Source organism: Pinus tabuliformis, chromosome 9 (assembly GCF_031772625.1).
Source record: "Pinus tabuliformis cultivar Carrire ecotype Pingquan chromosome 9, CPIR1, whole genome shotgun sequence".
Classification (NCBI taxonomy): domain Eukaryota; kingdom Viridiplantae; phylum Streptophyta; class Pinopsida; order Pinales; family Pinaceae; genus Pinus; species Pinus tabuliformis.
This window is the reverse complement of record NC_142307.1, coordinates 1227260936-1227275492: the sequence shown is the minus strand read 5'-3', so window position 1 is coordinate 1227275492 and position 14557 is coordinate 1227260936. Positions and strand designations below refer to the sequence as shown.

Sequence of the window (14557 nt, the reverse complement as noted above, 5' to 3'; positions counted from 1 at the left end):
ATCTTAATGGGAGAAAATTTGAATGAACAAGCTCAATGAAAATTTTAATTTCACTTTTCTAAAAAAGAAATGAATTTTATAGCCATATCAACATTGAACCAAACATCACTCCACTTCTCACTTATCATTATTATCAATGGGACATTCATATATTGGACAAATATTCAATAATATAGTTTGCTAATATATTTCATTATTGTGTGCTAATTAACGTGTTATCGCAATCTATTCTCCTAACCTAATGCCTCTACTTTTATGGATATAATTTTGACTCTTTAGATTTAACAAACATGGATGCATTTTCTTTTATTTAAATTATTGTTGGAACTTTGTCAATAAAATAGATCTTACAATCAGTTGGATAATTTCATAATGAAAGTCCCTGTCGTCCCACTATTATAGAAGAATCACATAGAGTTCCAAAAAAATGGATCCCAACAACCAAATCTAAACTCGTTTAAGTTAAGATATATGCATTTTAGGATGAATAAGGTTCCATCAGCATTCAACTCACTTCTAACACACATCCTCACACAAATGAATGCAATGGTGGACATGTGGGCTAATACCCATGGGCGCCTCAAATCTTTTCTATATCCAAATATATAATACTTGAATATACCAAAAAATTATATTTGGAAATTCAACTTTATCTAGTGGAATCATATTAAGTATTCACATAATAGAGGAGCAAATTTTTAAGTATAAAATCCACTCGGAAGTAAGATTAGTTGTTTATTGTGATAGTCGTGTCGTATACTTTATAGTCTTGTATCCACTCGGAAGTAAGATTAGTTGTTTATTGTGATAGTCGTGTCGTATACTTTATAGTCTTGTAGTTATCTAAATAAATAGTAATCAATAATAAGTAATAAATACTAAGAAATACTAGTAAGTAATAAATGTTAGTTTGTACGAAGCAACGAAGGTTGAACAATAATGTTTTTCCATTAATTGTTATTCTACATGTTATACCAATTTATAGACGGCCTATGTTGCAGGTCGCAAGAGACTTTTTAACTTGGAAATTTTTTTATTGAAAGGGTTTTCCCTAACCAATCATTAATCATTTTTGATGATTGTATTTTTTTCATTACTACAATTTTTTTAAGACATTTTTGTCTCATTTGTTAATGCAGAAGTACTTTTCCGCGCTTCTAATTCTACTTAATTCATTTTAATGTATTTGGTCTTTTTAAAGTTACTTTGATTCCCAATGTTTCCAAGGATTTATATTATATATCATTCATTAATGAATAAGGATGTGGTTATATATTCTCAAAATAAAATTGGTGGGTTTTAGTTAATTTAAGGAATGCAAATTTTGTTTGGAAAATCATACTAGTATGAAGATTAAAGTCTTGAGAATTAATAATAGTAGTCATTTTTGTTTTTCAAAGTTTGTTGCATGAGAATGAAATTAAAATAAACAACACAATTCCATATACAGCTTAATACAATGGAGTTAACATCTACATATTTTTTATTATTTGTAATAATATCTTTTGATTTAGAGATGCAATAAATGGATGTGAAAACAATGTTTCTACATAGTGACTTGGAGAAGATCTATATGATGCAGCCATAACACTATATTGAAAAGAGGTAAAGTGTCATTGGTTTACACATTAAAGAATTCTTTATCGTCTTAAATAGTCTCCCAGAATGTGGTACCAAAGCTTAATTATTTTGTGTTGGGATTGGGATTTTCGAGGTCCAAATTATAGTATTGTTTATATTACAAAATTGTGATGTGTATTTCTTTCTTATCACTTTGTATGCAAATGATACATTTTCTTTTGTAACAATAAGGATGTGCTTCATGATTTAAAGTCTCATATTTGAACGCAATTTGACATGAAGGACTTTCAGACCAAAAAAATTATCTTAGAAATAAAGGTCAAGAGAGACAAGGTCAACCTGAAGATTTAGTTGAGCAAGAGTAAGTATGTAAACTTTGTACTGCGACATTTTATCATGTAGATTGAAAGCATTAAATGTTTTTAATTTTGTGAGAAGTCACCTGTGGACATGGGGGATATGGTTTTTGTTCCTTATTCTAGTATAGTTAGTAGTCTAATGTATATTATGGCTTATACTAGACCAACATTTCCTAAGTAGTGGGTTTCTTGAGTCGTTTCATGGCTAATATTAGACATGAACATTGGGTTGTAGGAAGAGGCTTTTTAAGTATCTATATGTTACTTCAAATACTTCACTTTTTATCATACTGATATTTCAAGTGACCAACACTTAGTGGATATATAGGATTATGCGGATTTTGATTTTGAAATGGATGTAAATAGAAAAAAAGATACTAGTATATATGTTCTTGACTATTTGATGGAGTAGCAAGTTGGATGAAGACATGACAAGTAATGATTTCATTGTCCACTACTGGAGTATATGGTAACTACTCATGCATATAATGATTCCATTTGCCTTATGAAATTATCTCCAAATGTAGGTACAAGTTTCGAAGATAATACAATTCAATGTGATAATAAAAATGTCATTTGTCTAACTAAGAACTAGAGCTTTCATGTAAGAAAAATCATATTGATATCTAGTATCATTTAATTTTTGACATGGTAGAGGATAGAAAGGTGAATTTAGAGAAAGTTGATGCTAGGGAATGTTGACACATACTATAATGTTGTAGATACATTGATAAACTGGTTAGTATGAGAAAATTCAAGTGACATTGTGAGTTTATGGTCCTCACTACTACTACTAATGAACTCACAATTTGGTGTATTCTCCTTTTGAATCTTGCAAGGTATATGACAAGTTGGAGAACAATGAGCTAGGTGTATATTACTCCTTGCAATTTTGTAGTAGAGAAATTACCTCAATAAATATTGATAATAGTAGGTAATAAAACACTAATGAATATGAGGGAATAAATATTGATTACTAGTATGTTATAAATATTGATTAGTAACATGTAATGAATGTTGAGAAACAATGGTTTCCCAATTAAATGTTGACGGTTTTAGAATGTAGAATTGGAAAAACATTAATTTTTTATAGTTATTTTACGCCTATTTATTTAGTTCATTAGATCGAGGTAGTAAGAACCTTTAACTATTCCTATGTTGCATAAATTTCTCTAAAACCTTTAGTACCCTTGTTGAGAGCATGGAGTCATTGGAATGCATTGCAACCATTTACTAGTAGTTAAAAGATACATTGAAGATGTTGTGGAGTGTGATTTTTCTCTTCTACAAATATTTTTTTCTCAAAAATCACTAATTAATAGTCATATGGTTTTTAGTTATTTATTATTTTAATTGTGTTTTTCTAATTTCATGCACATTCTTATTTTATAATTAGCATAAGAAGCATATTATATACCTATATTTCCTTTGATATTTTAGTCTTAATCATTATTGTAAACACTATATCAACGCCATGTAAACATGAAAACAAATCATTAGATATTCCTTTTTTTAATTAGAAAAAATGAAAATTAGATTAGTTTATGGGATCATACCCAACAAACACCATTATAACCTTTAAATACCTTCATACACTCAAATTAATAAAAAATATTTAAACTTTAATTTTCATAATATATATAATAATTCATATCACAATCATCACCAACTAAACAATATATTAGAAGGAGAAAAGACAATAATGTGATTTCTTTTAAAAAAAAATCTCATTTTATAGATGTTCAATGTTTCTAGTATCTTCCCTTCCATTGAGATATCCACATCCACTTTGATGGCTAAATAAATGATATGTCAATAACTAATATATAAATATAATTGAGTTTCTTTAGTAAAGATAAGCTTAAGTTTAGTTGAAACACATATTCTTAAAATTTAAATATAAACTATTCATCAAATCTAACTAATCAATATCTATGTAAATATAAATATAACTGGTTTTATTTTATAAACATAAATATAATTAGTTTTATTTTTTATTGTATATATTTGAAATAAATGAATATATTAGATATCATTTTTTGGGATTCAATCACATTAATTAAGTCGTTCATCTATAACCATTTCCATGAAAATTAATCATAACTAACTAATTTCTTAAATAAATTAAAAAATATAGCTAAATTATTTAAATAAATAAATTCATTTATATATTTAAAAATATAAAATTTAATTTTAATAATAAATAATTAAAATTCAATATTTTTTATAACTAAATTATCAATATAATTATAACAAATTATAAATTATAAAATGTTTTAACTTCCCGCTAAACATATTATCATGGCTTCGATAAGAATTTTATTTTGTCATTTAACTTTTTAAATTAAAAAAATCGTATAAATTAATGTGTTTTCATTTTGTAAACCCATTATCATAATTTCACTAAGATTTTTTTTTAAATAAAATAAATATTCTTATAAATTAATGTGCATTTACAAAAATTAATTAAAATTCTTTTACAAATTACAACCATTATTATATTTAATTCCTGAATATTATTATTAAAATTTTAATTAATTCACTTTAATCTATTTTCTAATTATAATAATATTTAATTAGTCAATATTTTTTTTTAAAGTTTAATTTGTTTCTTCCGAAGAAATTAATGATAACGCCTTATCATATAGTTTATTTTTTATGATGATCGATAAATTTATTTTATAAAAAAATTATAGTGTCATCCCATTACATTAGAAATTTTTATTTGCAATTTTTTTTTAATATGAAAATGGTAAAATTTTAGAGCGCAAGAGTGGGGGAGAAGGAAAATCTAATATTACAAATGGAATGGAAAACATATCAGATATGGAAAATAAATTAGTTGAAATTGAAATTTGTGTGGATATTTAAGCTATTTTTTTGTTGGTGTGTTTTGTGTTGAGCAAATTTCTCGAGAGCATGTGAGAATGCCATATGAGCACTCGGTGTGTACAACTAAGACTCTTAAGGTTTTTAGATGAGATATTTTTTTTGGCCTTTGGAGGAATGTGGAATAACTTTGGAATAACTCTAGAGATTGCATGGAGGAATGTGGAATAACTTTGGAATAACTCTAGAGATTGCATGGAAGAGAAAGGGATTTCATTTTATGGCTCTAAGGGTCGAAGGGAAAGAGGAATGATGGACTAGAATTATTGTATGAGTTAGTAATCTGAGTATCAAAGAAATAAATATGTGTTATTGTTCTGAGTGATGACATTAAGTACATTCCACGTCATTACAGATAAAGAATAATCACTTTTATTGGTACTTGTTAATATTCAATTAATAATACTACTATTTGTAATATAAATATGGTGTAGAAGTTTATCATATTTGAATTGAGCAATAATCTTTTTATCTTTATTTTCCTGAGTTGTAAGTAAGTTTTAAAATAAAATTCTATTGAGATTTTATTTGATAATTTAGGAATTTGAATCAGTATATGTATCATTAGAACTCTTTTTTTCATTAAAAAAATGAATTTAATTTATATTTTGATAATTGAAACATATCTAGAAGATAAAAATGATAACCCATGTACACATGGTCAACAATAGTGTTTCAAATTTTTCAACAATCATAACTTTCGTTGAAAATGTGGCTTTGGATATAAAAAACATTCCTTTAACCATTAGTTTAGTTGAAAGCTTGGCTAATGTGAAAATTGGATATAAAGACACTATTAATCTTTCTTTTGACTATTATAATGACCATTTTTTAAATTGGATACTAAAACCTCATTAATGTTACCTTCAACCATTATAATCAGTATTACTTACTTCAATTATCTTGTAATTGTTCTTAGATTAGAGTAAATATTGTTTCATCCATAATATAAAATATTACTCTCAGATATTTATTTGTTTTAAAAGATTAAAAAGACAATGTCTACAATTATTAAATATTTATATCATAATCTTTTAAATAAAATAATATTATTCTTTATAATATAGCAGAATTTGTCTTTTTCATACCTTCAATCTATTCTATAGATATATCAAACTTTAACCAGTTTTTTTACTATAATAACTCATGTTTTTATGTATATGTAACTAGTTTTCTTAAAAAAGATATTATAGTTTAACGTTATTTTCAATTATCATATATATGAAACTTTCAAGATTTTTTTATTATAAAAACTCATTTCTTTTATGTATATGTAAGTAATTTTTTTTAAAGGATATCATAATTTAATGTTATTTTTATATATGTAAGTAATTTTTTTTAAAAGGATATTATAATTTAATGTTATTTTTAATTTTATTGATCATTACCATAGAGAAAGGTTTACCTTTATTTAAATTATAAATATATATGAAAAAGCTAATTCAAATTATATATATAATTAATTCCAATTGTAAATATATATATATATATATATATATAGATATATATATATATAACTAATTTAATTATAAATATTAAATAGTGTACATTTATATAAATATAATTTATTTAAAAATCTATTTTAATTTTTAATGATTACCTGTGAAATAAAAGATCCACAATTTTATATTTGTATAGTAATAAAAATAGATAGTATAATTTAATATTATTTTTAAAATGATAATGTCACATACCAATACATAAGTAAAAAAAAATTTTAAACAAAACCATCATATAAACATATGAATAAATAAACATTCATTAGTTCTGCATATTGTAATCATATTATAACCTTATCATTTGCAAACATTTCTATGAGGAAACTTTATATATATATATCTGTTCCTATGTTATGATTGGTTCTATAATCCGCTCATACAAGTTGACATAAGATTATGGCTCTAACCTTATCCCCGCCATGGTTCATAGGCGTTTATTTCGAAGTTGACTTATATAAATCTCGGAAATAAATGGTAAGTACGTAAGGGTTTTGGGTGGCACTTCAGTCTTAAATGATTATGGCAGTTTCCGTCTATATACGTGTTGGTTGCTTCACCGAGGCAGGCCGAAGCCGCAAGTCCCATCCGGCTCTGCTGCCTCACCAGCTGGCCTGCGTAGCATCGTCCATCTGGCTTGATGAACGGCCGGCCTCCAGCTTGCCATGCGACCTCCGCGTGCTCGGTACTCTGCACAGTCTGGCGGTCTCGAACTTACCAATTCACCGCCTATTCCCGGTTCATTCCTTGGCGATCGAACGGTGGGAGAGAGCGCGCCCAAACCGAGGGCTGCGATCAAACCTTAGGATGGTGGGTACTTTAAATATCTTCTGCGTGGTTACTTCTAAGTTTTGTTACTCTTTTTACTGTCGAGCGCCTCTGTCACTCATAGTTTCATGGCGCCCAGGCTCACACAGAGTTTCTCACCTCCAAGCAACCGGGTGTTCTGCGGAACGACTTCGCCCTCCAGCTCCGAAACAGGTATCGGCATAACCTTGGTTCAAGCTCTCCGCTCTTCTGTTTCAATACTCATGCTCTCACAGGTTTTTCGAGCTTAACGTCTTTAGTTTTTGTTATGATTCTGCCAGACTTGTATACAGTCTCTTCTTCGGCTTTTTTATGAGTTTATAGATATGATGATACTATTCTAATGTGTCTCAGTTTATGTGATTTTTGCAGGAGGCAAATCCGGCTGTTAAACCAGCGGCAAGGCCGGTTGTTGCACCCGCAGCCGTGGAAGACCCTTCCGACTTTCTGCCAGCCCGTCCAGGTAAGGGTTTCTGTTGTTTTATTGTTATGTATCAGAGTCGTGGCTTGTTGGCGTTTCTGTGGTAACGGCTGAGCCACTGACCGTCTGAAATAGGATGTTGGTCTGCTCGAGCTACGGAACTCTTCCGCCATACACCGGGGTTACTCCCCATGGGAAAACCCATGCTTCCCTTCGTATTCAGTTGTTTATTAAAAGTTGGGTCTCCCCGCCAGCCCTCAGGCGGGAACCTCCATTAAGAGGCGCGGGATGCCCTGTATTGTTCACTTGATACCTCATTGTGATCTGTTGTTAATATATGCGGACAAGTTCCTCAGATTGATCAATGTTTGTTTAAATGACTCCGTTCTCGGTTTTAAGCTTAACTTAAAAGTTAACATTGGAGTTTTGTACAAAGACCTTTATTTGGCTCCGGTGCTGTGTAAACGTTGTCTACCGGGCTTGCTGCCCTCTCTGCAACTTTTATTATGAATATAAGTTTTGAATGCTTGTCTCTGTTCATTTCGTTTCCATATGTTTATGTATACTTGTCTTTCCACGGTTAATCTTTCTATGTAAATGTTTCTATTAGTTAAGCCCCCGCCGGCTATCAATATTATAGCCCGTTTTCGGCGATTCCTTTAAGAGCTGGGCCTTCTGATAATAGCTGTTGTGCATGCAGGTCGGCCTCGGCCCTTCCTCCATTCCTCGGGGGCTAAGGCATATCTGGCCGACTATCTTGTTTTCTTTCTGTATATATACATATACATTTAAAAGTTGGAAACTTACAATGTAAATGGTTTACTAATGCGAGCTACTTGCTCTGCTCCGTAAATGGTGGAATGTTCTTTTCCTATCTTTATATTGATAAAAGGTCTGAATGATTACTATTGTTCTCGGTTTGATTCATATATTTACATATCGCTCACGCGCAATGATGTTTTTCTTGCTCTTTTCATCTGAAAATTATAGAAGATGATAACACAGTATATTTTCCTGTTTTGTGTTCTTTCTATAACTTATGTTACAGAGGTTTGACCGACATGTTTGCACTGTTAACCTATGTTTGAAAGGTCCAGCTCCAAACTTTGCCGGTTGTGCAGAGATTAGGTTCTTTCTTTAAAGATTGTGTAAAGATTTCCTCATCACCTTTACCTGCATATCAAAAGACATTAGAAGAATTACACAGTTTTAAATGAATTCTTAGATATTTTTAGCAAGCCATACCTGAACAGTAGCAAACCTTTTTGTAGCGCTTGTCAACCTCCCGACCGTAGGAAGATCCTCCTCGATCTTCCACCCCCAAGCACTCTTGCAGATCTTTTACTGACTACAAACTCCCTGGTTATACCAGAGTCACGCTATCTGATCCTAACCAGACGTAGCGGATTCAGGAAGCCTTTCACTTCCAAGCACTGGCTATCTGGTCTCTACCAGACATAGCTCATCATCATCCTTTGCCATCTGATCCTAACCAAACTTGGCATTCCCCCTTTTCCCTCTGGGGTCTCAACTGTCTCATGGAGGTAGTTAGGTTTTCTCTTGTTACAACTACCTCAACAGTTGCCAATCAAAAATTAATCACATACTTAATTAAACAGTGATAGCATAATCAATTTATCATAGTAATTAAAAGTAATAACAACAGAGTTATTATAATTTACCCAACAGGGTTTTTGGTTCACAATTAAATTACTGTTTTTACTTAATATTACCGCTTCACTAGGAGCATCACATCTCCCCCTCCTGAAGCTCAACATCGTCCCGATGTTGCTGTTCACCCAGAAACAATCTGGGATAAGCTTCTTTCATACTCTGCTCATCTTCCCAGGTGGCCTCCTCTGGTCCAAAGTGCTGCCACTGCACTTTAACCTGGTTGATGACCTTTTTCCGCAGCTCGACTCTTCTCCGATCTAATATGTTCACTGGCTCGACCAGGAACTCTCCTTCCGGTTCCACCTGAAACACATAATATTCAGGTTAGCTGTTTTCCAACATTTCATTTTTATTTTATGTTTATCTTTCAGCATCTTCTTACCTGAATGTCCTGCCAACTTATTATGTGCCTAGGGTCATATACATATTTCTTTAAAACAGATACATGGAAAACATTATGGACCCGGATATGGCTGGGTAGGGCTAGCTGATAAGCTACCGGCCCTACTCGTGCTAAAATCTGGAAGGGCCCACAAAAGCGAGGTGCCAGTTTGGCACAAGTATTCCATTGGAGAGTACTTCTCCTTGCTCGGATTCTGACATATACATGTTCGCCCACCTGATATTCTTTAAAGGTTCTTTTCCGATCTGCAAAAAAATTTTGCCTGTCTTGAGCTGTTTTTAAATTAGCTCGGACTCTCTTGACCATGGCTTCCATTTCTTCCAACATTTCTGGACCCAGCATGAGTTTGTCTTCTGGTCCACCCCAGCTGGATGGCGTACGGCATTTCCGGCCGTAAATTACCTCGAATGGACTCATTCGCAAGGATGCATGATATCCATTGTTATAGGCAAACTCCACAAGGTGTAAGTACTCCTCCCATCGGGTAGGTTGTTGCATCACATATGACCTCAGCATGTCCTCTGCCACCTAATTCACCCGTTCAGTCTGCCCGTTAGTTTGCGGATGATAGGCGGTGCTGAAATTTAATTGAGTCCCCAAACCTTGAAACAAGGTCTTCCAAAAGGCTGATGTGAATTTGACATCGCGGTCGGATACTATAGTTTTTGGCAGCCCGTGGAGTTTGAATACATTCTGCATGAAAACATTTGTGATTTGAGTTGCACGATATGTAGATTGAACCGGTATGAAGTGCGCTGATTTGCTGAGCTTGTCTACCACAACCATTATAGAGTCATTGTTCTTTTTGGACTTTGGCAACCCCGTAATAAAGTCCATGGTAATAGTCTCCCACTTCCATTCTGGTATGGGTAAAGGTTGTAGTAAACCCGCAGGGTGTTGATGCTCAGCCTTAACCTGTTGACATTCTAAGCATCGAGCCAGATATTCTACCACGTATCTTTTCATGCCCAGCCAATGATACTCCTTCCGAAGCGAGGTAATTAATTTTTGATAGCCCGGATGTCCCGCATAAGGGCTTTTGTGGTATTCATCCAGAATCTTTTCCTTGATACTGCTCTGATTGGGTACGTAAATTCTTTTCTGGTAACACAGAATTCCGGCTGCATTCAAATCATACCCTTGTTGTATTATATGAGTGTTTAAATTCTGCACCAGCTGCTTATTTTGTAAGTAAACTCGATCTTGTGCAGCGGCCTCTTTAATTTCTTTGTCAAGGGTGGACTGTCCTGCACTAATACCAATTTCATAAATGCAATGCACTTTTCGACTCAGTGCATCAGCTACCCTGTTCTCTTTTCCTTTCAGGTGCTTAATTTCAAAATCGAAATTCCCCAAAAAGTCCACCCACCTTGCTTGCCTAGCATTTAAGGTTGGTTGACTAAAGTAGCTAGTTAAGCTGTGGTGATCGGTCATTAGCAAGAATTTTCTTCCCACCAAATAATGGCGCCACATCTTCAGCGCATGGACCACTGCAGTTAATTCTAGATCATAGGCAGAATACTTCTGCTCATGCTCCTTCAATTTTCTGGATTCGTATGCGATCACTTTCCCCTCTTGCATTAGCACCCCCCCTACGCCCTCTTTTCTTGCATCTGTGCAAACAACATATTCCTTTTCTGGGTCTGCAACACTGAGCACAGGTGCAATGGTGAGCAAGTTTTTGAGCTGTTCAAAGCTTCGTTGACAATCTGCTGTCCATTTGAATATCTTTCCCTTCTTTTGCAAAGAAGTGATGGGGTATGCAACCCTGGAAAAGCCTTCCACAAACCGCCGGTAATATCCAGCCAGCCCCATAAAAGATCTGATATCTGCCACGTCCTTGGGTATTCGCCATTCCATTATAGTTTTGATCTTTTCGGGGTCCACAGCTATACCTTCTTTTGTAATGATATGTCCCAAATACTGGATCTGTTCTTTATAAAATTCACATTTGCTAAGTTTACCATATAGCTGATGCTCCCGCAGTGTCTGCAACACTACTCTGAGATGCTCCTCATGCTCTTTGATATTCCGGGAGTATATAAGTATATCATCAATAACGATTAACATGAATTTGTCTAGGTACTGATGAAATACCTTGTTCATCAAGCACATAAATGTCGCAGGTGCATTGGTTAACCCAAATGGCAGTACCACGAACTCGTAGTGCCCATAACGAGTTCGAAAAGATGTTTTGGCTATGTCCTCATCCTTAATTCTGATCTGATGATAGCCCGACCTCAAGTCGATCTTTGAGAAGATTGTCGCCCCCTTCACCTGATCAAACAGTTCATCAATGCGGGGTAGTGGATATTTGTTTTTAACTGTCAATTTATTCAGCTGTCTATAATCTATGCACATACGGAGAGTTCCATCCTTTTTCCTAACAAACAACACAGGGGCTCCCCAAGGGGATACGCTGGGACGAATATACTTTTTGTCCAATAACTCTTGCAGCTGCATCTTTAACTCAGTTAATTCCGGCACACTCATCCGGTATGGTGCTCGGGATACTGGGGCTGCACCGGGTATCAATTCTATGGTGAAATCCAAATCTCTTTTGGGCGGCAGCCCTAGTATTTCTTCTGGAAATACATCTGCAAAATCTCGCACAACTGGTATACTTTCCACGGTCGTAATTTTGTCTTCAGATCTAGCATACCCCACTTGTACTGCATATATTTGACATTTCTTCCGGACACTTTTAGCCAGCTGTGAAGCCGTAATTGGTCGGACCTGCACTGGTTTTTGGATACCTTGGATTCCTTTTTCTTTTCCTAATTCATCTCGATAAGAGATTGTTTTTGTCTTGAAGTTTATTACAGACCATCGCTTTTCCAGCCAATCCATTCCTATTAGCACATCATATGAACCAAGAGGGAGTACATCCAATTCTGTTATTACTGTCTGACCTGCTAACCTTAATGGACAGTTGCTGACCTTAGCCAACACTCGTCTTTTGGCCCCAGTGGCAAGTTGTACCAACCAGGGATTCTTAAACTTAACAGTTTGCAAACTACAGCTCTCCACAACTTTGGGACTTACGTAGCTTAAAGTAGCTCCTGGGTCTACTAAAATGGAAATAGTTCGATCAAGGATCTTACCTTCAAACTCTATCATTGTTGGCTGGTAATCTACTTGTCGATCCTCGAGTGCGGCATTTATTCTGGGTATGGACCGAGCCACGTCTCCCACTGTGGAGGCTTCGTAAATCTGGGACACCTGATCGCTTTCCTTTCGGTGGGGGCAATTTTTAATATAATGAAGTCCGCCACAACCCCAGCACTGAACCGGTGGCCTAACTGTGCCCTCATTATCAGCTCTAACCGGCTGTTCACTGTATTTAGATTCAGCAGGTGGCTTAAATCTGATCTGATTTCTGGATGGATTTCTATTGTTGTTCCCTTTCGAGAATCCCTTGTGAAGATTGCTGCGAGTTCCCTTAACTCCTATGGTCACCCTACTGCCCTTTTTATCTGCCCAGCGTCTTCCAGAATTTTCTCTTTTTTGTTTGTTCTGCTGATAACATATTCTAGCCTTCCGAATTGCTTCATCCATCGTTTTCGGATTATCAAATTCGATTCTTTCTCGCATAGCCTGAGGTAGGCTACTAACAAACCGATGCACCTTAGCTTTTTCCTCTCTAATATATGGTACGTAGCGAAGCAGAGATGTGAATTTAGTTATGAACTCATCTATGGTCTGTTGTCCCAGCCGCAGATCATGAAACTCTCGTGCTTTCTCATCATAGAAGCGTTCTGTCAGGTACTTTTCTTTGAAATATCTTTGAAAAGTCTCCCAAGTCACATCTTGCTCACTCACTCCCCACACCATCTTGACTTCTTCCCACCATAATGTAGCCTTGGCCTGTAGCTGGAAGATGGCCAATCATGCCTTAAGATGGTGATCATACTCGTATACTTGGAAATACTTATTCATGTTGATTAGCCAGGCCTCTGCAGCTTCTTCTGATTCCCCATCAAAATGAGGTGGTTTAATATTCCGGAACTCTCCTTATAGTTCTATCCGTGGTTTCTTTGGAGTTTGATATTCAGAAGTGTTAACAGAATTTTCTCCTCGTTCTTCCGCCCTTTCCTCTGCTTCCTCCTGTTCAGTGTGATAGCTTTGTTCATCTGATACTCGGGTCTGCTTAGGCCTAGGGTCAGACCTCTGTTGATGTTGCTTATCAGATAAACTTTTCAGAATCCTCTCTTGTTCCATGTTTAGTCTTGCGTTGTCCTCACGCAAACGGGCCATTTCGTCCTTCAGCTCCTGGACTGTCCTCAATATTACCAAATCAGTGTTGCGGCCCTCCTCTCCCAGTTGTACCCATATCTCAGGATTTCCCTGAGGGTGGGCAACATTATCTGGTCGATCCAAATTTCCATGAGGAGCGCTACTGGTTCTCCTCATCCCGCTGTCACCTGAACAAAATTAGCTCATTTAACAGATGTAATTTTTCTATATTTCGATATACTCCTTACTGGCTTGTTAGGAGGCTACTTTACATTGCTGTCTCTATTAAAATTAGCCCGAGGTCCAGAGTTGTAATCTGGGCTCTGATACCACTTGTCACATACCAATACACAAGTAAAATTTTTTTTTAAACAAAACCATCATATAAACATATGAATAAATAAACATTCATTAGTTCTGCATATTGTAATCATATTATAACCTTATCATTTGCAAACATTTCTATGAGGAAACTTCATATATATATATATATATATATATATATATATATATATATATATATATATATATATATCCGTTCCTATGTTATGATTGGTTCTATAATCCGCTCATACAAGTCGACATAAGATTGTGGTTCTAACCTTATCCCCGCCATGGTTCATAGGCGTTTATTACAAAGTTGACTTATATAAATCTCGGAAATAAATGGTAAGTACGTAAGGGGTTTGGG

At 34.4% G+C, this 14557-nt stretch overlaps 1 protein-coding gene across 1 annotated transcript; it reads right to left on the bottom strand.

Moving 5' to 3' along the window:
• Positions 1–10158: 10158 nt before the first annotated feature.
• On the bottom strand, positions 10159–13464 carry LOC149152962 (uncharacterized). The gene is made up of 4 exons (XM_089443649.1): positions 12735–13464; positions 12065–12482; positions 11000–11398; positions 10159–10882 (listed from the first exon to the last, which is right to left on the bottom strand). The coding sequence occupies exons 1-4, from the start codon at positions 13462–13464 to the stop codon at positions 10159–10161; spliced, it is 2271 nt and encodes a 756-aa protein (XP_089299775.1).
• Positions 13465–14557: the final 1093 nt, after the last annotated feature.